This window comes from Piliocolobus tephrosceles, chromosome 10 (assembly GCF_002776525.5).
Source record: "Piliocolobus tephrosceles isolate RC106 chromosome 10, ASM277652v3, whole genome shotgun sequence".
NCBI classification, from domain to species: Eukaryota; Metazoa; Chordata; class Mammalia; order Primates; family Cercopithecidae; genus Piliocolobus; species Piliocolobus tephrosceles.
The window spans coordinates 114516259-114539459 of NC_045443.1; the positions used below are offsets into that span (position 1 = coordinate 114516259).

General features: G+C 48.2%; 1 protein-coding gene across 1 annotated transcript in view; it reads left to right on the plus strand.

Moving 5' to 3' along the window:
* Nucleotides 1–21209, plus strand: part of RNFT2 (ring finger protein, transmembrane 2) — a 110895-nt gene extending 89686 nt beyond the window's left edge. Inside the window, exons 9-12 of the mRNA XM_023204187.2 lie at nucleotides 1594–1659; nucleotides 1816–1917; nucleotides 16511–16689; nucleotides 19913–21209. Of these exons, the coding sequence (XP_023059955.1) occupies nucleotides 1594–1659; nucleotides 1816–1917; nucleotides 16511–16645 (303 nt within the window). The 3' untranslated portion in view covers nucleotides 16646–16689; nucleotides 19913–21209. The remainder of the gene's footprint in view (nucleotides 1–1593; nucleotides 1660–1815; nucleotides 1918–16510; nucleotides 16690–19912) is intronic.
* The last annotated feature ends 1992 nt before the right edge of the window (nucleotides 21210–23201 follow it).

Sequence of the window (23201 nt, forward strand, 5' to 3'; positions counted from 1 at the left end):
TCCCAAAGTGCTGGGATTACAGGCGTGAGCCACCTCGCCCAGCCTCCAGTAACTATTTTAAAGTGTACAATTAAATGACATTGAGCGGATTCACAATGTCACGCAACCACCACCACCTCTGTCTAGTTCCAAGACATTTTCATCACCCTGAAAAGAAACCTTGTACCCATTAAGCAGTCACTCCCCATTCTTCCAACCTCTCCTTCCCACAGACCCTGGCAACCACAAATCTTCTTTTTCTGTCTCTATCAATGTACTTATTATGAATGTTTCATATAAACAGAATCATGTAATAGGTGCTCTTTTGTGTCTGGCATTTTCATTTAACATTGTATTTTTGAGGTTTTTGAGGTTCATCCACATTGTAACATGTATCAGTATTTTTTCTGGTTTAATCCACCCTAATTTCTCACCTATGAAGCTCACCATATGATATTCTTTCCAATAGTCATCTTCACAAACCCTTCAAAGTACATACTATTATTACTCCCTTTTTTTTTTTAGACCAAGTCTCGCTCTGTTGCCCAGGCTGGAGTGCAGTGGCAAAATCTCGGCTTATTGCAACCTCCGCCTCCTGGGTTCAAGCGATTCTCATGCTTCAGCCTCTCTGGTAGCTGTGATTATAGGCATTCACCACTATACCTGGCTAATTTTTGTATTTTTAGTAGAGATGGGGTTTCACCATGTTGGCCAGGCTGGTCTCAAACTCCTGACCTCAAGTGATCCACATGCCTCAGCCTCCCAAAGTGCTGGGATTACAGGCATGAGCCACCCCACCTGGCCGCCATTATTCCCATTTTACAGGTTAAGGAACTGAGGTTCAGGGAGGTTAGAAACCGAGGTTACTTGCCCAAGATCACTCAGGTAAAGACAACAGAACAAGCATTGAACCAGGCAGGCAGCCTCTAAAGCCAAAAGCTCCCAACCACACTTCTACTGAATGTTTTCTATCTCTCTTACCTCAAAAATAGTATCCGTGCTAAATTGCACACCCTCAACTCCTCAAATTAGTATGCAGTGCTTTTCTTTTCATCATTAGTACAAATCAGAGGGATTTTTTACCCCCTAAAAATCCATACATCCTTCTTTTTCTCTTTGGCTCTCCATTTCTAGCTTTAGAGAATCCTAGGAGGATGCATGAGTTCTTCTCTCTCCTTCCTTCCAGCAGGACTGGCCAGGCAATCCATGCAGTATCAGCCATTGGGGCGTACTGATTACTTGCTGGTTCTGATCAACACAGTGGCTGACTGGAGGGCTAGATGGAGAAGGGTTATCAGGGTGGGCTGTGCTCAGAGTAAGAGTGCTGTGATCGATTAGCAATGCCTGCCCTGGGCTTGGGAGGGGAAATAGGCACTATATGTGCCATACATTTGCTATTCTGGCCTGGGTAGCAGGGGAAACTGTTGATCCTAGGCAGCAAGACAAAAGCCATGCATCACTGTTGGGAAGGAAGAAGTGCAAATGGGAAGAGGAGCCCTAAAAATGTTCTGAATCAAAAATGGATGGAGGGTGAGGGGATGGGGTGAGGTGATTATGCAGGGGTCACGAGAGATCCTTGGGTACTTTTCAGCCACCACCCTGCTCTCCTTTCAGTCCTTCGACATCTGTGGACGTGTGGGCGGAGTTAGGAAAGCCCTGAAGCTTCTCTGCACCTCTCAGGTGAGTTGGCTTCAGGTGGTCCCCACTGAAGTACGGGGAATTAGGAGCTGGAACAGCAGTGGCCCCTTCCTCAGCCCACAGATATCACAGTGCTCCTGAGGGCATGGCTCCCAAGAGCGTCCATAGCTGTATTTGCCTCTCCCCTCCCTCAAACAGAACTATGGAGTCCGAGCCACTGGGCAGCAGTGCACAGAAGCCGGTGACATCTGTGCCATCTGTCAGGCCGAGTTCCGAGAGCCTCTGATTCTCCTGTGCCAGGTGAGCAGGGCTCAGGCGGGACCATTGGAGACTGAGGATGGGGAGAGCAGGACCCTTCCCCATGGGCAGACCTTGGGTCTCTGGCATGGGTCTCTAGGGGGTAATCCGGTTAAGACCAGAGTCAGCCAGACCTAGGTTCCAATCTCACCTCTGCCTCTTAGTAGCTGGGTGGACTTGGGCACATTATTTCACCTCTCTGAGCCTTGGTTTCCTTAGCAAAATGTAGACATGCCAAATTCAGTATAGTGTAACATCACAATATCCTGCATGTGAATTTCAGCAGCATTCTTGACCCCCTGTGGGTCAGTCACTCTCTCTCTCTGAGCCTTGGTGTTTCTCATGTCTAAAATGGATATAATAGTAGCCAGGGGCAGTGGCTCACGCCTGTAATCCCAGCATTTTGGAAGGCCGAGGCAGGCAGATCACCTGAGGTCAGGAGTTCAAGACCAGCCAGGCCAACATGGTGAAACCCTGTCTCTACTAAAAAAAAAAAAAAAAAAAAAAAACTACAAAAAGTAGCCAGGCATGGTGGCACACACCTGTAGTCCCAGCTACTCTGGAGGCTGAGGCAGGAGAATTGCTTGAACCTGGGAGGTGGAGGTTGCAGTGAGCCGAGGTCATGCCACTGCACTCCAGCCTGGACAACAGAGCAAGACTATCTCAAAGAAAAAAAGGACATAATAATAACAGCTACTTCATAGAGCTATTATTATGATTAAAGTAGATCATCCATGGAAAGAGCTAAATTTCAATTATTCAACCATAGAAGTTGATAGAATTATGCTTATTATCCGTATAATTATTATTACCATTTGTTTTCATTAGGCGCGGGTCACCAGCCCACAGTCGTAAGTGCTGGCCGGTTCCTTTTAACTCCCTAAATGCGTCCCTCATCCTCCTCCTGACATCAGGGACTAGGTGTCAATTCAGCAAATGTGTATTGGGGTCAAAGCATCCTATCTGACACCAGGAAGGAGAGGCAGCGGGCACGCAGATCCCGTCCCCTCCTCTGGAAGCTCACAGTCTCCACTGGGAGACAGACACTTACATAAATAACTGTGAAGCGAGGCAGGCAGTGATAAGTGCTGTGTAAGAGAGATTCATGCAGTGTCTCGGGGGACCAGGGCAGACAGCGATGAGCTCCAGGTTGGGAAGGGTTTTTGGAGGAGGCATAGCCTGGAGACCAAAAGGCATGGAAAGGCTTAGGGGTCGGCGATAGAAGGTGGGTTCCTTTTTAACATCGGCAAGCATTTTTGTTGTTGTTGTTATTGCTGTTTGGAGATTTGGAAGGGGAAGGTTGTTTTTCCTGTTCAATTGTATCTTTTTAAATGGATAATATATTTGCATGAATCAACATTCAAAAGGAAGACTAAAGAGACATGATGACTAAACACATTCTGGGACCTGGGTTGGATCCCAGAACAGAGAAGGGACATTAGTAGAAAATGGGTTTGATGAAATCCAAATAGAGTCTGGAGTTGAGTTGATAGTAACATATCAACGTGGGTTTCTTAGCCTTGACAAATGTACCACGGTAATGCAAGATGATAACATTAGGGGAAACTGAAACCCAGTGAGGGGTGTACTGGGATTTTCCGTTCTATCTTTGCAACTTTTCTGGAAACCTTAAATTATTCCAAAATAAAAAGTTTATTTTTAAAAAATCTTTGAAAGATATAAAAAGGAGGCCCCTCACCATATGTATGTATATGTGTGTATGTATTTATACACACAAACATATCTTTTTTAAAAAAAAACATAAGTTATAGTACATTCTACCTATTGTTTTCTGCACCTTCCTTTTTAACTTAAAACTCTATCTTAGAGATTGCTCCTTATCCTATTCTATAGCTGCATAACGTGCCGTTTTATGGATAGAGCACAGTTTGTTTAACCATTCTTCTATTGATAGGCAGTTAGTAGCTGATAATCTTTTGTTATTACAAATAAGACTGTCATGAGTGATCCAGAATGGGGAGAACAATTGTACCAACCTGGGCGCATCGTGTTAATTAAAGGTTAATTCAAGGGAAGCATTTAGAACTGCTTCTGGCGCATAGTTAGGGTTCAATAAATATTAGCCCTTATGGGCATACATCCCATTTCACACACACATGAGCTCTTGGTAGGATAAATTCCTAGCGGCAGAATTACTGGGTCAGAGGGTACACAGTTTTGACAGTTATTGCTAAACTGCCCTCTGTAAAGAGTGTATCCACTTATACTCCTAGTGTACAGTATGACACAGCCTCTTGCTCCCTCCCTTACCAACACACAGCGTTACCAAGCCTCTTTTGAGCTTTGCCAATCTGACAGGTGACAAACGGTATCTCAGTGCAGTTTTAATTTGCATTTCCCTAATTATGAGCGTGGTTGAGCATCTTTTCACATGCTTCAGAGCCATCTGTAGTTCCTTCTTGGTAGCAGGGATGATTTGAACATGATGTCAAGGTGAAAGTCTGACAAGCTCTCTAAGCCTCAGTCTGTTTGTCTCTCCTCCATTCTTCTCCTGATACCACTATGTCTTCCCACAGCTGGATTAGAAATTCTTGAAGGGGTCAGAGAAGACACCCATTGTCCCACATCTAGGAGTAACAGCCACACCCAATGCTGGTTGAAGACTGTACATGTGAGCAGGCCAGGCACACATTTTAGTCTTGCTCTGCTGCTGTGAGCTAGGCCTGGAAAGGCAGAGATGATTCACACAGGTAAATGGCCATGCTGATTCCTAAAAGCATTGAATGAATGAACAAATGAATGAATGACTCAGCTTCAATGTTGCTTCCTCCATAAAGCCTTTCCTGACTCTGCTTCCCCCAGACTAGTCACGTCCCCAGCTATATGGTCTCATAGATGCCTGTGTTTTTCCTTCTTAGCACTTACTCCAATTGTTAACTAGATAGTTCATTGGGTAGTTAGATGGGCAAGGTCTGTCTCCCTTCTGCCAAATCACAAGCAACATGAGAGCAGATGCCATGTCTGTCTTGTTTAGCAGCAGAGCCGTGGTATTGTCTCAGTAAATATTGGATGGATGGATGGAATGTGTGGGTGGATGGATGGATGGATGGATGGATGGATGGATGGATGGATGGGATGTGTGGGTGGGTGGGTGGATGGATGGATGGATGGATGGATGGATGGATGGATGGATGGATGAATGGGATGGGTAGATAGATAGATGGATAGGATGGTGGCCAGGTGGAGGAATGGGTCGGTGAGTACAAAGGTGGGTAGATAGAGATATAAATAGGTGAATGACTGTGTGGATGGGCAAATGGATGGACAGATGTGTGGGTAAATAGGATGGAGGGAGGGAGGGATGGATGGATGGATGGATGGATGGATACATGGATGTGTGGATGAACAGATGGGATGGATGGGTGGGTGGATGGATGGATGGATGGGATGGTTGGATGGAATGTGTAGATAAGTAGGATGGAGATGGATGGATGGATGGATGAGAGGGGTGGATGGATGGATGGGTGGAAGATGGGATGGGTGGATAGATGGATGGATAGAATGACAGCCAGGTGGAGGAATGGGTGGGTGAGTGCAAAGGTGGGTAGATAGAGATATAAGTAGGTGAATGACTGTGTGGGTGGACAAATAGATGGACAGATGTGTGGGTAAATAGGATGGATGGATGGATGGATGGATGGATGGACTGGATGCATGGATGCATGAATGGATGGATGGATGGATGGATGGATGGATGGATGGATGGATGGATGGAAGGATGGATGTGTGGATGAATGGATGGATACATGGATGCACAGATGCACAGATAGGATGGATGGATGGATGGAATGGTTGGATGGAATGTGTAGATGAATACTATGGAGATGGATGGATGAGATGGGTGGAGGGATGGATGGGTAGACGGATGGGATGGGTGGATAGATGAATGGATAGAATGGTGGCCAGGTAGAGGAATGGGTGGGTGAATGCAAAGGTATGTGGATAGAGATATAAGGAGGTGAGTGACTGTGTGGATGGGCAAATGGATGGACCGATGGGTGAGTAAATTGGATGGGTGGGTGGGTGGATGGATGGATGGGTGGATGGATGGATGGATGAATGCGTGCATGCATGGATGAATGGGTGGATGGATAGAATTGGATGGTGGCCAGGTAGAGAAGCTGGCGGGTGAGTGAAAGGTAGGTGGATAGAGGTATAAGTGGGTGAATGACTGGATGGATGGGCAAATGGATGGACAGAAGGGTGAGTAAATTGGATGGATGGATGGATGGATGGATGGATGGATGGATGGATGGATGGATGGGTGGATGGGTGGATGAATGGAATTGGATGGTGGCCAAGTAGAGAAGTTGGTGGGTGAGTGAAAGGTAGGTGGATAGAGGTATAAGTGGGTGAGTGACTGTATGGATGGACAGATGAGTGGGTAAATAGGATGGATGGACAAATGGACAGATGGATGGAATGATGTCCAAGTGGAGGAGTGGGCGGGTGAGTTAAAGGTGGGTAGATAGAGGTATAAGTGGGTGAGTGACAGTGTGGGTGAGCAAATGAATGGACAGATGGGTGGATATATAGGTAGGTGGGTGGGTGGGTGAATGGATATGTAGAAGGAAGGAAGGAAGGGAGGGAGGGAGGGGCCCACTAGGCTAAAGCCACACCTTGTCTCCCCTTTAAAGATTCATCAAATGAAGCTCAATATGTCACTCCCACTCCTTCCACTACCCCCTGAGCTAGGGCTCAGGAAGCAGATTGTTAATCGAAGCTAGTCAGGCAGACACTGAGCATGTCCTGAGGTAAGAACTCTCTGCTCAGAGAGCGCACTTGCCCAGTTAGGCACTCTGCAAGTATTTATGGTGTACCCTCTGACAGGCTACTGGGAGCTAGGGAAAGGGCAGTTTGAACACCAAGTGAGAAGCTTGGTTTATTTAAAAGAATCCTTTGCCGAATTGAAGAGTGAGAATGCATTTAGAGAATGAACTGTCCTCCAATTCTTGGTCACTGTGAGTTTGGTTTTTTTGCATGTTTTATGATATGAAGGAAAGAGGGCAAGAGAATGGTGACTCCTGTTGATTTCATGCTTACAAGTTCTTCATACTTGATGCTTTATAGGCCTTATCTGTCCCCATCCTCACAGACACTTTGGGAGGGAAATAATAACCCTATTTAATAGAGACAAAGACTCAGGCTTAGAAAAACAAAGGGATGGACTTGCCTGAGGTCCCGTTGTTCTTCAGTCACACCAGGATTCAAATCCAGAGCCTCTGATGCCATTGGCCGTGCCCATTCCACAAGGCGTGGCCTCGGGCTTTGAGATGTCCCCAGGGCTGTATTAAAAGATCAGAGCACTTTTTCCAGAAATTCCTGGGAATAGTCCCTGCTGTGTCCAGCCAGGCCTGTGCACATTGCCTCCTTGGAATGAATGAATGGCTGAGCTGGGATCAGAGTTCTTGACACCTGCCTCTGACTCCTCCATCCAGTCATCTATGCTTTGAGGGCTTATTGAGCACCAGCAATATCCTAGGCACTAACTCTGTAACCCTGAGCAGTGCATTTCATTGTGACCCTGACCCTGCATGTCATCTGTCACCCAAGATGGACAAGCTGCTGGGCAACTTGTAGGATTTTTCTTTTTTTTTTTTTGAGACGGAGTCTCGCTCTGTCGCCCAGGCTGGAGTGCAGTGGCCGGATCTCAGCTCACTGCAAGCTCCGCCTCCTGGGTTTACGCCATTCTCTCGCCTCAGCCTCCCGAGTAGCTGGGACTACAGGCGCCCGTCACCTCGCCCGGCTAATTTTTTGTATTTTTTTAGTAGAGATGGGGTTTCACCGTGTTAGCCAGGATGGTCTCGATCTCCTGACCTCGTGATCCGCCCGTCTCAGCCTCCCAAAGTGCTGGGATTACAGGCTTGAGCCACCGCGCCCAGCAGGATATTTTAATAGAGTCATATGAGATGATGTATAGGCTGTATATGGGTTTTGAAAATCATAGTGTGTTATACCAATATTCAGTATTAGTATGTAATTCTAAGTCTGGACATAGTTGGCCTGGTTTGTGTGATTGAAGAGGATCTGAGGTTAGGGGTATGTGTCTGTGTCTGTATGTGTGTGTGTGTGTGTGTGTGTGTGTGTGTGTGTGTGTCCTATCTGGTAGTAGCCACATTTTCAGTTATGTCATTTTTTCACAATTAAATGCTTCAAACATCCTTTCCCAGATTCTCTATAATGAGTAAGAGTTTTCACTACAAAGTCAGATGCTTTTTGTATCAGTTATTGATTGCTGTGTAACAAGTTACCCCAAAACTCAGTGGCTTAAAGCAACAAATGTTTATTATCTCACAGTTTTTGCGGGTCAAAAATCCAGGCACAAGCCGGGCATGGTAGCTCATGCCTGAAATCCCAGCACTTTGGGAGGCCAAGGTGAGCAGATTGCTTGAGACCAGAAGTTCAGGACCAGCCTGAACAACATAGCAAGACCCCATCTCTACAAAAAATACAAAAATTAGCCGAGTGTGGTGGTGCACACCTGTGGTCCCCGCTACTCAGGAGGCTGAGGTGAGAGGATTGCCTGAGCCCAAGAGGCAGAGGCTGCAGTGAGCCAAGATTTTGCCACTGCACCATAGCCTGGGTGACAGAGGAAGACCATGTCTCAAAAAAATTAAAAGGCTGGGTGTGGTGGCTCACACCTGTAATCCCAGCACTTTGGGAGGCTGAGGCAGGTGGATCACCTGAGGTCAGGAGTTCGAGACCAGCCTGGCCAACATGGTGAAGCCCCGTCTCTACTAAAAATACAAAAGTTAGCTAGGCATGATGGCACACACCTGTAGTCCCAGCTACTTAGGAGGCTGAGGCAGGAGAGTCACTTGAACCAGGGAGGCAGAGGTTGCAGTGAGACAGGATCATGCCACTGCACTCTAGCCTGGGCGACAGAGCAAGACTGTCTCAAAAAAAAAAAGGATCCAGGTACAACTTAGCTGCGTCCTCTGCCAAGGGCCTCTCACAGGCTGCAGTCAAAGTATTGCCAGGGCTGTGGTCATCTCCTGGCTCAACTCGGGAAGGAGCTGCATCCAAACTCCACCGTGTGGTTGCTGGTAGGATTCCGTTCCTCATGGGCTGTGGGACTGGAGGCCTCAGTTTCTCACTGGCTCTTGTGGCCAGTAGATACCCTGAGTTCTGGAAGTCACAGTCTTTTGTAACCTAATCCCAGAAGGGACATCCCATCACCTTCACTGTATCCCGCTGGTTGGAAGCAGGTCACTAGGCGCCACTCTTATGTAAGGGAAGGGGATGCACGAGGCTATGAACACCAGGAGAAGGGGATACTGGGGGCCAGAATGGAAATCTGCCTCTCACATGCCCGAGGTTGGATTCCAACCCTGCCACTTAGCAACTGTTTGCAACTTAGCTGTGCACCCAAGGTGCTCATCTCTGAGTCTCACTGACCTGTGTGTTTGCTGTTATGAGACTGGGGTGCAATTATGCACATAAAGAACATTGGCAGGCCTGGTATCGTGTTCCTACTTTATTTGTTTGTTTGTTTGTTTGAAACTGAGTCTCTCTGTGTCACCCAGCCTGGAGTGCAGCAGCATGGTCTTGGCTCACTGCAACCTCTGCCTCCCAGGTTGAAGCGATTCTCCTGCCTCTGCCTCCCGAATAGCTGGGATTACAGGCACCCACCACCATGCCCAGCTAATTTTTGCATTTTTAGTAGAGACGGAGTTTTGCCATGGTAGCCAGGCTAGTCATGAATTCCTGGCCTCAAGTGATCTACCCACCTTGGCTTCCCAAAGTTTTGGAATTACAGGCATGAGCCACCGTGCCTGGCGTGTTTATGCTTTATAAGGGGTAGTGGCTCATGACTGCCTGTTCTCCTCCTCACCTGCATCCATTCCCCTGGACCCAGGCCTGGCTGCTTCCTTCTTTCTCAGCTCACAGTGAACACAAAGTGCTAGGTCAAGAAATGCGCCTCTCCCACTCAAAGCCTCTTCTTTCACATTGGGGCTGGCTCCTGTGATTGCAGGCTCTTGTCCCAAGCCCCCACCTGCCTGCTCTGGATCTTTGGGCAAGACCTGGAGCGTGTGGATAGAATTTGGGGTGAGGGTGAAGTGATTGGTTTAACCCCAACTCTGTGCTCTGGGAGGCACAACCAGGGGGCAGTTAACAATCCAAGACCAGCTGGGCACAGTGGCTCGCACCTGTAATCCCAGCATTTTGGGAGGCTGAGGTGAGTGGATCGCTTGAGCCCAGGAGTTTGAGACCAGCCTGGCCAACATAGCAAGACCCCAACTCTACAAAAAATACAAAAATTAGCTGGGTGCAGTGGTGCATGCTTGTAGTCCCAGCTACTCAGGAGACTGAGGTGGGAGGATCGCTAGAGCCCTGGAAGGTCGAGGCTGCAGTGAGCCATAATCATACCACTGCACTCCAGCCCAGGTGACAAAGTGTGAACCTGTCTCAAAAACAAACAAACAAACAAACAAAGAAAACCCAAGAAACAAACAAAAAAACCATCCAGGGCCACCTGCCTTCCCCACTGCCCATCAATCCACCCGATCGTATCCTTCCCCGCTGAGAAAGGCTCCTTCTTCCTCCCCCTTCCTCTGTAGACGTTCACCCCTTTCTCCACATGCTGGAGGCAGTTCACAGCCATGAACTCCTCAGCTGGGCCCCAGCTGGGCCCTGGGTAGACCTGGTTTTTTGAACCTTTTCATTTGACACCAGATTCTGTCCTCCCATTTCTCTGAGGAAGGGATTGTGAGCTCCCAGAGGGCAGGGACCAGGCCTTCATCACCCTAGTATCGCTAGACTTTCCTGTTTGGCCATTTGTCATCTGCATTCCCATTCATTTGTCCTCTCCATTGACAGAGCCCCTACTCTATGCCAGCTCAGGGCTGGACAGTAGGAGTACGATAACAACATGGCTGCCCTCATGATGTTTACCACCTAGAGGGCAGGGCAGTTGTTGACTAAGCAGTTGGAACAGTGGTTCCCAAAGTGTGGCCAGGGTACCCCTGGGGGTTCCTTTCAGGGAGTCTGTGAGGTCAAAACCATTTATATAATAATACTAAGACATTATTGGCCTTTTTGCTCTAGTTCTTTCATAAGTGTACAGTGGAGTTTTCCAGAGACTGTATCGCCTGTGAGGAGGTCATCACTCTGGTGGCTCATGAATATGTGCTTGTGTATTATGGGGTTTTTTTTTTGTTTGGTTTTGGTTTTGGTTTTGGGATGGAGTCTTACTCTGTAGCCCAGGCTGGAGTGTAGTGGCATGATCTCAGCTCACTGCAACCTCCACCTCCCAGGTCACGGTTCAAGCAATTCTCCTGCCTCAGCCTCCCGAGTAGCTGGGATTACTGGCACATGCCACCATGCCCAGCTAATTTGTGTATTTTTATAGGAGATGGACTTTCGCCATGTTGGCCAGAGTGTTCTTGAACTCCTGACCTTGTGATCCGCCCGCTTTGGCCTCCCAAAGTGCTGGGATTACAGGCATGAGCCACCGCGCCCGGCCATTATGTTTTAAATATGTCTCCATTTCTATTTCTAAGTATTTCTAATATTTCTAGATTGGTAAATATAGACAAATTTAAACCACATAGACAGAAGTTCTTTGAGGTCTTCAGTGTTTTTTAAAAATATAAGGGGGTCTTGGCACCAGAACATCTGAGAACTATTAAATTAGAAGTGTGAGAGCCTCAATGAATGTGTTGAATGAATGAGTGAAAAAACTGCTAAATTTCATGACTATTTCCCATTCACCTAACTCAAGTTTATGTGAACAGGGGTTGTGTTGCATTCTCATGTGTAAGTACCTCTTTTGTCCAGGGTAGCATAGTTAAATCCCATTCGGGTCGTCAACAGGTATTTACTGAGCATCTGAGCAAGAACCGTACTCAGCATAAAACCAGGTTCTGCCCTCAGAAAGCTCTCAATCCAGTGGCTGGGCACAGTGGCTCACACCTATGATCCCAGCACTTTGAGAGGCCAAGGTGGGAGGATCACATGAAGCCAGGAGTTTGAGACCAGCCTGGGCAACAGAGTGAGACTCCATTTCCACAAAAAAAATTAAAAATTAGCCAGGCATGGTGGCACATGCCTATAGTCGTAGCTACTTGGGAGGTGGAAGCAGGAGGGTCACTCAAGCCCAGGAGATCAAGGCTGCTGTGAGCTGTGATCGCACCACTACACTCAAGCCTAGACAACAGAGCAAGACCCTGTCTCAAAAAAAAAAAAAATATATATATATATATGTGTGTGTGTGTGTATATATATATGTATATATATGTGTGTGTGTGTGTGTATATATATAGAGAGAGAGAGAGAGAAAGCTCTTAATCTAGTGAACAATCAGATGAATTTGCAAATAATTCCAGAAGTGTCATGTAATGCTTTGAGAGGGGTTTTCACCAGGAAGAATAGCAGAGGAGAGAAGACACGATCGGTACTTACATTTGCAGGAGACAGTAACAGGATGGAATTGGGGCAACGTCGTAAAGCAGGGGAGATGTGATTGCTTGGCTGAATCTTCCAAAAGAACTGGGCATGCACACAGCTGGTCAAGAGGGAGAAAGGGCATCCCAGGGTGATACTAAAGTTTGTTGGAAGGCTGTGAATAAGCCTTGGGTTGAAGGTCATGTGGCATGTCAATGACATCAGTTACTCCAGGGTGCAAGGATGGGGCTGGATGGGAGAAGGGCCATCATAGAGGGTATTGGGTGCCATAGTGGGAATCTGTATAAGCTGCGGGGCTTGCTGACCCCTGGTTCCTGCCCTCCAGACCATGATGAGAATCCAGGACAGTCTTCGCAGCTCTGTGTGGACTTCTTTTCTTTCCCCACTCCCTCTCTCTCCTGCACCCCCAACTACAGCCACATCAGCTGCCTTCAAGTGCCTCAAACAGCTTCCTGTCTCAGGAGCTTTGCACAGGAGGCTTCCTTCAGCCTGGAATGTTCTATCTCCATCCCCTCTCTTCTGCCCAGTTAACTGCTAAATGTTCTTCAGGCTTCAACTCAAGTGTCCCCACCTCCAGGAAGCCTTCCTTGACTACCCCTTGGATCAAACTGGTCCCTCTGTCACACATCTCCATAATACCATGGAAATCTCCTTCAGAGCGCTGTCTACAATTAGGCACCCACTGTACACCATGCTTGGAATGAATGGGTTTACAAGAAGCTTACAGACTGGCATGGGGAGACAGATAATAAACAATAAACACATAAGATAATAATCATTATTACTATAATAATAGCTAACACTTATAGAGCACTTGCTGTTTGCCAGCCATTATTCCAAGTGCCTTCTTTTTTTATATTATTTTTTATTTTTTTAGACAAGGTCTCACTCTCTCCCAGGCTGGAGTGCAGTGACATGATCATAGCTCACTACAGCCTCAACCTCCTGGCTCAAGCAATCCTCCCACCACTTCAGCCTCCTGAGTAGCTGGGATGGCACATGCCACTATGCCCAGCTAATTTTTTCTTTTTGTAGAGACATGGGGCATGGGGGTGGAGGAAGTCTCACCATGTTGCCCAGGCTGGTCTCTGGCCTCGAGCCATCCTCCTGCCTTGGCCTCCCAAAGTGCTGGGGTTATAGCATGAGCCACTGTGCCCAGCTTCTTTTTTATGGTTTTGCTTTTAAAAAAACTTTTTGTTTAGATTTTTATATTATCATTTTCCTCAAACATTTCATTTTGAACAATTTCAAACCTGCAGAAAAGTTGCATGAAACTCTTTTATTCTTCACCCAGATTTACTGATCATTAACTTTTTACATTTGCCCTTTTTTTGACATCAATTTTTTTCCCCTAAACCAGTTAAGAGTAAGTGGTAGACATTTAGATTCTTCATCCCTAAATACTTCAGTGTGCATCTCCCAGGAACAAGGACATGCTTTTTTTTTTTTTGAGACGGAGTCTAGTTCACTCTGTCACCCAGGCTGTAGTGCCGTGGCGTGATCTCGGCTCACTGCAACCCTCCCTCTTGGGTTCAAGCGATTCTCCTGCCTCAGCCTTCCAAGTAGCTGGGACTACAGGCGTGTGCCACCACGCCTGGCTAATTTTTGTATTTTTAGTAGAGACGGGATTTCACCATGTTGGCCAGGCTGGTCTCAAACTCCTGACCTCAGGTGATCTCCCCGCCTCAGCTTCCCAAAGTGCTAGGATTACAGATGTAAGCCACCATGCCTGGCCACCTAGGAAATTTTTAATTAACATAAAATATTATTTAATATATGGTACATATTCAGATTTCTCCAGTTGCCCTTCAAAGCGCCCTTTATAGCTGGGATTTTTTTGCCCCACCTGGGACCAATCAAGACTCATGTGCTACATTTGGTTGTCACATATAAGTACTTTTAACATGTTAATAATCTTCCAATGAGGGGATTCTATCCCCATTTTACAGATGGGAAAACTGAGGTACAGAGCAGTTGCATTATTGTCCAAGTTATACAGCCAGAGAATGGTGGAACCCATTGGTCTTTCCAATCTCCCTGCCTCTCTCTCTCTCTCTTTTTTTTTTTTTTTTTGGGGGGTTTTGCTCTTTTTTTTTTTTTTTTTTTGAGACAGAGTCTTGCTCTGTTGCCCAGGCTAGAGTGCACTGGTGCCATCTCGGCTCACTGCAAGCTCCGCATCCTGGGTTCATGCCATTCTCCTGCCTCAGCCTCCCCAGTAGCTAGGACTACAGGTGTCCGCCACCACACCCAGCTAATTTTTTTGTGTTTTTAGTAGAGACGGGGTTTCACCATGTTAGCCAGGATGGTCTCGCTCTCCTGACCTCGTGATCCACCCATCTCAGCCTCCCAAAGTGCTGGGATTACAGGTGTGAGTCACCGCACCCGGCCGGAGTTTCACTCTTGTTGCCCAGGCTAGAGTGCAATGGCACGATCTCGGCTCACTGCAACCTCTGCCTCTTGGGTTCAAGTGATTCTCCTGCCTCGGCTTCCCAAGTAGCTGGGATTACAGGCATGCACCACCACGCCCAGCTAATTTTTTATTTTTAGTACAGACAGGGTTTCTCCATGTTGGTCAGGCTGATCTCAAATTCCTGGCCTCAGGTGATCCGCCCACCTCAGCCTCCCAAACTGCTGGGATTACAGGCATGAGCCACTGTACCTGGCCTGATCTCTCTCTTTTTTTTTAATTTAATTTAATTTTAAGTTCCAGGATGCATGTACAGGATGTACAGGTTTGTTACATAGGTAAATGTGTGCCATGGTGGTTTGCTGCACCTATCGACCCATCACCTAGATATTAAGCCCCGCATGCATTAGCTATTTATCCTGATGCTCTCCCTCCCCCAGTCCCACAACAGGCCCCAGTGTGTGTTCCCCCTCCCTGTGTCCATGTGTTCTCATTGTTCAGCTCTGACTTATGAGTGAGAACATGCAGTGTTTGGTTTTCTGTTCCTGTGTTAGTTTGCTGAGAATAATGGCTTCCAGCTCCATCCATGTCCCTGCAAAGGACATGATCTCTTTCCTTTTCATGGCTGTATAGTATTCCATGGTGTTTATGAACCACATTTTCTCTATCCAGTCTATCACTGATGAGCATTTGGGTTGATTCCACGTCTTTGGTGTTGTGAATAGTGCTGCAGTGAACATATACGTGCATGTATCTGTTTATTGCAGCACTAGTCACCTGCCTTTCCTCTTGACTCTTGTGTTCTATTCTCAACCCAGAAGGCAGAGGGATCACTTTAAACTGCAAATCATATCAGGTCACTCCTCTGCTTCAAGCCCTGCCATGGCCCCTTCTCTCAGAATAAGAGCCAAAGACCTCACAGTGGCCCACAAGGACCTATACCATCTGCATCCCTCACCCTCCATCACTTCTGTGACCTCATCTCCCTCTCCCATCCACCCCACCCCCCAACCCCAGCCCAGCTACCCTCTCCTTCCTTTTCCTCCCACACATCAAACACAGTCCAGCCTCAGGGCCTCTGCACATGCTGTTCTGCTGCCAGGAGCACTTTTCCCTGCGATCTCATCAGGGCTCACTCCTCACCAACCTGCAAGTTTTACCCAAATGTCAGTATCTCCATGAAGTTTTCCTTAACGTCCCAATCCACCCAAGCCCTCTCTGTTCCTTCTCCCTCATGCTTTGGTTTTTGGGTGTTTTTTTTGTTTTTTTGTGTTTTTTTTTTTTTTTAGACGGAGTCTTGCTCTGTCACCTAGGCTGGAGTGCAGTGGCACAAACTCAGCTCAGTGCAACCTCTGCCTCCGGGTTCAAACGATTCTCCTGCCTCAGCCTCCCGAGTAGCTGGGGCTACAGGCGCCCACCACCATGCCCGGCTAATTTTTGTATCTTTCAGGAGAGATGGGGTTTCACCATGTTGGCCAGGGTGGTCTCAAACTCCTGCCTCAGGTGATCCGCCCGCCTCGGCCTCCCAAAGTGCTGGGATTACAGTCGGGAGCCACCACATCCGGCCCCTCCCCTGCTGTTTCATCTTGGTGCTTCCTATTGATAACTTGGTATTTTAGAGTCGCATTGTCTCCCCCACACGAGTGCAGGCGCCCCGAAGGCAGGGGTTGTCTGTCTAATCCGCTGCCGCGTCTCCTGCTCCCGGGACCCAGGCGGACGCGCAGTAAAGAGTCCGGTGCCTGCTGATTGCTGTCCCCGCAGCACGTGTTCTGTGAGGAGTGCCTCTGCCTGTGGCTGGACCGCGAGCGCACCTGCCCGCTCTGCCGCTCGGTCGCCGTGGACACCCTGCGCTGCTGGAAGGACGGCGCCACGTCCGCACACTTCCAGGTGTACTAGGACCGAACAACCGAACACTGAGGACACCAGGAAGGACGCCGAGGGTCAGCATGCCCGGACCCAGCCCTGCGGGGGCTTCCTGAAATACAGGCCTCAAGCACTTACATCCTGCCTCTTGCCCTCACCACCTCTGACCCCAAAACCCCGCCCCTGTCTTGTCCTTCTGACCTTCACCTTCCTCTCTCGTTCTGTGGTGTAGTGCGTGCCTCCTTCCCCTGCAAAAGGGGACGTCTTCCTAACTCAGACTTGATGCTTTTCTAGATGCGTCTTCCTTCTCCGCTCCAAGTCAGGGACCTGGCAATACATGAAGTTCCCACTTGTCGGTTATTTTCTTTCTTTCTTTTCCTTTCCCTTCCTTCCTTCCCTCCTTCCCTCCTTCCCTCCCTCCCTCCCTCCTTCCTTCCTTCCTTCCTTCTTTCCTTCTTTTTTTTTTTTTTTTGACAGGGTCTTGCTCTGTCACCCAGGCTGGAGTGCAGTGGCACAATCTCAGCTCACTGCAACCTCCACCTCCTGGGTTCCAGCAATTCTCCTGCCTCAGCCTCCCAAGTAGCTGGGATTACAGGCACCCACCAACATGCTTGGCTAATTTTTGTATTTTTTAGTAGAGACAGGATTTTGCCATGTTGGCCAGACTGGTCTCCAACTCCTGACCTCAAATGATCAGCTCGCCTTGGCCTCACAAAGTGTTGGGATTACAGGCGTGAGCCACGACGCCCAGCCTCATTCCTTTTTATTTTTTTGAGACAGGGTCTGGGTCTTCACCCAGGCTGGAGAGCAGCTGGCACAATCACAGCTCACTGCAACCTTGAACTCCTGGGCCCAAGCCATCCTCCCGCCTCAGCCTCCCAAGTAGCTGGGGCTACCGGCATGCACCACCAGGCCTGGCTAATTTTTATTATTATTATTATTACTATTTTTAGGAGAGGCGAGGACTCATTATGTTATCCAGGGTGGTCTCAAACTCCTGGGCTCAAGCAATCTTCCTGCCCTGCCCTCGCAAAGTTCTGAGTGCTATTCCAGGTATGAGCCACTGTGCCCAGCCCACCTGCTGGTTATTTTAACTTAGTACCTAGTACCTTGTACTTGATGCCACAGGCTGGGGAGGAGCCTAGAAATCACTGCCTCCCAGATAGCCCAGGCCTGCAGATTAGAATCCCTGTGAGTCCTGTAAAGTATTTTCTTTTTTCTTTTTCTTTTTTTTTTTTTTTTTTTTTTTTGTTGTTGTTGTTGCTGTGAGACAGTCTTGCTCTGTCGCCCAGGCTGGAGTGCAATGGCACGATCTTGGCTCACTGCAACCTCCACCTCCCATGTTCAAGTGATTCTCCTGCCTCAGCCTCCCAAGTAGCTGGGACAACAGGTGTGTGCCACCATGCCCAGCTAATTTTTTTTTTTTATTTTTCGTAGAGATGGGGTTTTGCCATGTTGTCCAGGCTGGCCTCAAACTCCTGACCTCAAGTGATCCACCTGCCTCAGCCTCCCGGGATGACAGGCGTGAGCCACCACACCCGGCCCAAAGTATTTTCAAAATACAGCTGTTAGGTCCCACCATATACCTGTAATAACTTAATGTCCCAAATACTTCGTCCTCGGCAGGCACAGCATCCAGCATCCTGCTTGGATTCCGTGCTGTCACCCTCACAACAGCCCTGTGATGGGGGAGGTACTGTGAGGTCCCCTGTTTTATAGATGAGGAAACTTGGGCACAGAGCTTGGTGCGGTAACTTTCCCAGGATCACCCAGCCAGCACGGGCGGGCTGAGTTTCCAACTGAGGCCTGGGACAGCTTTAGAACCCACATTAAAAAAAAAAAAAAATTTTTTTTTTTTTTTAATTAGAGATGAGGTCTCTAATAAAAATCCAGGTTGTCCAGGCTGGATTCAAACTCCTGGGCTCAAGTGATCCTCCCTCCTCAGCCTCCCAAGTAGCTGCAACTACAGGCACACTCCACTACCCCCAGCAGAGCCCGCACTCTGAACCGCCAGACCGATCTGCCCCTCAGCCATTCCAGGCGTGGGGCCCAGCAGACATGGTTTTCTAAAAGCAAACGAGAGGCCGGATGCAGTGGCCCATGCCTGTAGTGCCAACACTTTGGGAGGCTGAAGCAGGTGGATCACCTGAGGTCAGGAGTTCAAGACTAGCCTGGCCAACATGGCAACACCCCCTCTCTACTAAAAAATACAAACATTAGCCGGGCATGGTGGCGGGTGCCTGTAATCCCAGCTACTCAGGAGGCTGAGGCAGGAATAATTGCTTGGACCCGGGAGACAAAAGTTGCAGTGAGGAACTGCATCCCAGCCTGGACGACAGAGTGAGACTCCATCTCATAAATAAATAAATCAATGCACACAAGGTGATTTTAATGTTCATCCTGGTTAAGAATGGGTGGCCCAGGCACATAGCGTGTTAGATATGAACTATGTTAAGAACAATGAATGCTAGATCCTGAAATCTCCTTGTGGCTGGGTCCACAGAAAAACATAGCCCTTAAATTAATTGCCATTTTCACCAGGAATGGGGGCTCCTGCCTGTAATCCCAGCACTTTAGGAGGCCAAGGTGGGTGGATCACTTGAGGTCAGGAGTTCGAGACCGGGAGTCTACTAAAAATATAAAAATTAGCTGGGTGTGGTGGTGGGTGCCTGTAATCCCAACTACTCTGGAGGCTGAGGCAGGAGAATCACTTGAACCCGGGGGGCAGAGGTTGCAGTGGGTCACTCTGTCTTAAAAAATAAAAAAAAAAAAAGAAAGAAAGGTCAGTTTTGGCCCAGATGTGGTTACCCCTTGGTCTCCTGTCTTTATGTCCTTCTCCTCTTTCTATTCTGTCATCTCCCTCACTTAAGTCTCAGGCCTGTCAGCGGCTCCTGTGGACATTGCCATCCCCTCTGGTAGCAAACAGGACAACCTATGTTATGGATGTCTCCACCAACCAGGGTGGCAGCCTGGAGCACCGTAACCATCTGTGCTTCTGTGATCTCTATGACAGAGCCACTTCTCCACCTCTGAAATGCTTCCTGCTCTGAAATCTGGGAAGAGATGGCACAGGTGACCATGCAGAAGCCACTGGAATCTTGCCTGCCCTATTCCTCTCCCAACTCTGTTCTCTTATTGTCAACCTCAGCACAACAGGCTGGCACCAATGGCATTGCAGAGAAAGCAATCTGTGTGGCCAGTGGGCAGATTAGCGTGCAAGCCCAGGAGAAATGGAGGAGTTTGCAGCCACCTCGCTGTCAGCCAGTATTAACATGTCCCCTGCCCCCACCCCCGCCATAGATTCAGGACATTCACCCCTGTGTGCCACCAAGCCAGGACTTTCCCCTTGGCTTGGCATCCCTGGCTCTCTCCTGGTACCCAGCAAGACTTCTGTTCCAGGGCAGTGTAGCATCTTTCAAGCTCTGTTACTATGGCAATGGCCACGATGTTACAATCCCACTTGCCTGAATAATCAAGTGGGAAGGGGAAGCAGAGGGAAATGGGGCCACGTGAATGCAGCTGCTCTGTTCTCCCTACCCTGAGGAAGAACCAAATGGAAGCAACAGGAAGTTCTGCAACTGGTTTTTATCGGAAAGATCATCCTGCCTGCGGATGATGTCAAAGGGGCACAAGAAATTGGAGCTGGAGAAGATTGATGGAAGTGCAGGTGTGTAAGGAAACGGATAGAACAGTCTTCTGGGAGTCAGACCTGGAATTCTGATTCCAAACTCTTTATTACTTTGGGAAGCCACTCAGCCTCCCTGTAGCCATCTCCAGGGTGACGGAACCCAGTGTATTACCTGCTGGAACCAAGGAAACTAACAATGTAGGTTACTAGTGAATACCCCAATAGTTTCTCCAATTATGCCCATGCCACCAAAACAATAAAATAAAATTCTCTAACACTGCAAAGAATGAGCCACGCCTGTTAACGCTGTAAAGAATGTAACATGTGGGCAACACACCGGGGCAGGTGGGATGGTTTGGTTTAGGATTTTATTAGTGCGTGCCCCACCCTCTGGAGGAACGGTCCATCTGAGGCTTTCTTCTGGGTGGGGGCATTTAACTCCTGTCCTAGGGAAAACAGTGTCTGACGAGGAGTGTTCCCAACACAGGCTGCATGAGTTCCCCAATACCAGTGCGAAAGCAGCCAGGAGTCCCCGCTGGGAAAGAACAATGCCACTCTCTTTTATGTATCTTGGTTCTGCAACTCATTTGTTGTAAGTAGCATTAATCGAGTGTCAGGTTCACAGTATTCTGCCCTTAATATTTTATGATTCACTGACTCAAGTTCCACGAAGTCCTTAGAAATGGTCCTCTTCATGTAAATATCTTGAGAATAATAAACGTGAGGGAATAAGAAAGGCAAGCTTTGGACCAGATATGGTAGGTGCATCAGCTTCGAAAGAGAAGAGTGATGTGCAGAGTGTTAGGAAGACATCTGGGCTGCTGAGACTCGGGATTAGAAGAAGGAGAGGTAAATAAAGTAGGTCCTGGAATCTTTTAGGACTTTTGCTGCAGGACAAACAGCTGCCTTTGGTGTTTTTGACATCTCCCGAAGAACCCTTTGGCCAAAAAATACCATCTGTTGGTGCAACATGTTTGTGGTCTTGATTTTCCTTTCACCTCTTGAAGCCAAGTGCAACCATTTTAGATCAAAGGAGAAGCAGCCCTTTGCAGAGTGGGTGGTTGTCTTACGTTGGTTTCCCCTAAAGCAGATCATGTTCAGGTGCACGTGATTTATTACAGACGTGCTCCTATGAGAAACCAGTAAGGGAATCACGAGTGAAATAGAACAGGGAAGGGAAAGAAGCCAGGCTGTGGCGAAGTCCCTGGCTTAGCTGGATCCCCCAGGGAGCTGGGAGCCTAAGTTTCATCTCAGAGTTTGTCCCGTCCCACAAAATACACATCAACTAATTCTTGGCTCTGGGCTAATGGGGGGACTTCCTGCACTTCAGACTCTCCCCTAAGGAGGCCCCAATGTCCAAGGGTAAGCCTCTGAAGGCCCCAGAGACCAGCAAAGCACATGAAACTGCAGGATAGGAACCTGGCAAAAGGGATCAGAAAGGGCCTCCGTGGGGCACTTACAGGGGCTAGCTAGAGGTTGTGTAGGCCAAAAATGTATAGGCTGGTTCAAGAAGGGTTCTCCAGGGCTCCAGATTATGATCGATATTTAAATGTAGATTAATAGCACAAGAGGGCCAGGCACGGTGGCTCACGCCTGTAATCCCAGCACTTTGGGAGGCCGAGGCGGGCAGATCACAAGGTCAGGAGATCGAGACCATCCTGGCTAACATGGTGAAACCCCATCTCTGCTAAAAATACAAAAACTGAGCCGGGCGTGGTGGCGGGAGCCTGTAGTCCCAGCTACTTGGGAGGCTGAGGCAGGAGAATGGCGTGAACCCGGGAGGCGGGCCTTGCAGTGAGCTGAGATCGCGCCACTGCACTCCAGCCTGGGCGACAGAGCGAGACTCCGTCTCAAAAAAAAAAAATAGCACAAGGTGACAGTACATGCCTCTTAGGGCAACATTATGACACCAGGCATGAAAACATCATCAGGCCAAATTTTTGGGTTGCCATCAAGGCTGGGCATGGTGGCTCACGCCTGTAATCGCAGCATTTTGGAAGGCCAAAGTGGAAGGATCGCTTGAGCCAGGAGTTTGAGACCAGCCTGGGCAACATTGTGAGACCCCCATCTCTACAAAAACTTAAAAAATTCGCCAGGCATGGTGATAGGCTCCTGTGGTCCCAGCTACTCTGAGGTGGGAGGATCGCCTGAGCCCAGGAGATGGAGGCTGCAGTGAGCCATGATCGTGCCACTGCACTCCAGCCTGGGCGACAGAGCTAGACCCTATCTCAAAAAAAAAAAAAAAAAAAAAAGACAAGAAAAGAAAACCAATTCAAATACGGCTTAAGTAAAAGAAAGACTTTATTTGGTTTACATAACTGTATGGGCTTCAGATACAGTTGGATTCAGAGACTCCCAGTGTTGATACAGAATTGTGTCTCTCGGTCAGGCGCAGTGGCTCACACCTGTAATCCCAGCACTTTGGGAGGCTGAGGCAGGTGGATCACTTGAGCTCAGGAGTCGGAGACCAGCCTGACCCCCTCTCTACTAAAAAAAAACAACAACAACAACAACAACAAAAACTAGCCAGGCATGGTGGCCCATACCTGTAATCCCAGCTACTTAGGAGGCTGAGGCACGGGAATCGCTTAAACCTGGGTGGGTTGCAGTGAGCTGAGATCACGCCACTGCATTCCAGCCTGAGACCCTATCTCTGGAAAAAAAAAAAAAGAATTGTGTCTCGGCCATCCCTCAATTCTGTTTTCCTTTGAAACAGTTTGATTTTCAGGCAGCTGGACCCATGTGGTGGTAACACAGCCCGCAGCAGTTCTGTGCTTATGTTCTAGCAGCTTAACAACCCCCACATCCCGAAAGCGCCACCAAAAGTCCTAAGACTGACTCTCATTTGTTTGTCCCAAACCAATTACTTTAGCCGGTGAGATGTGGCGCACTGGCCAGGTCTGGGTCAGCTGTTGAACTCTTGAGGTAGTGAGAGGAAGGAGTCAGCCCCTCTAAGTCACG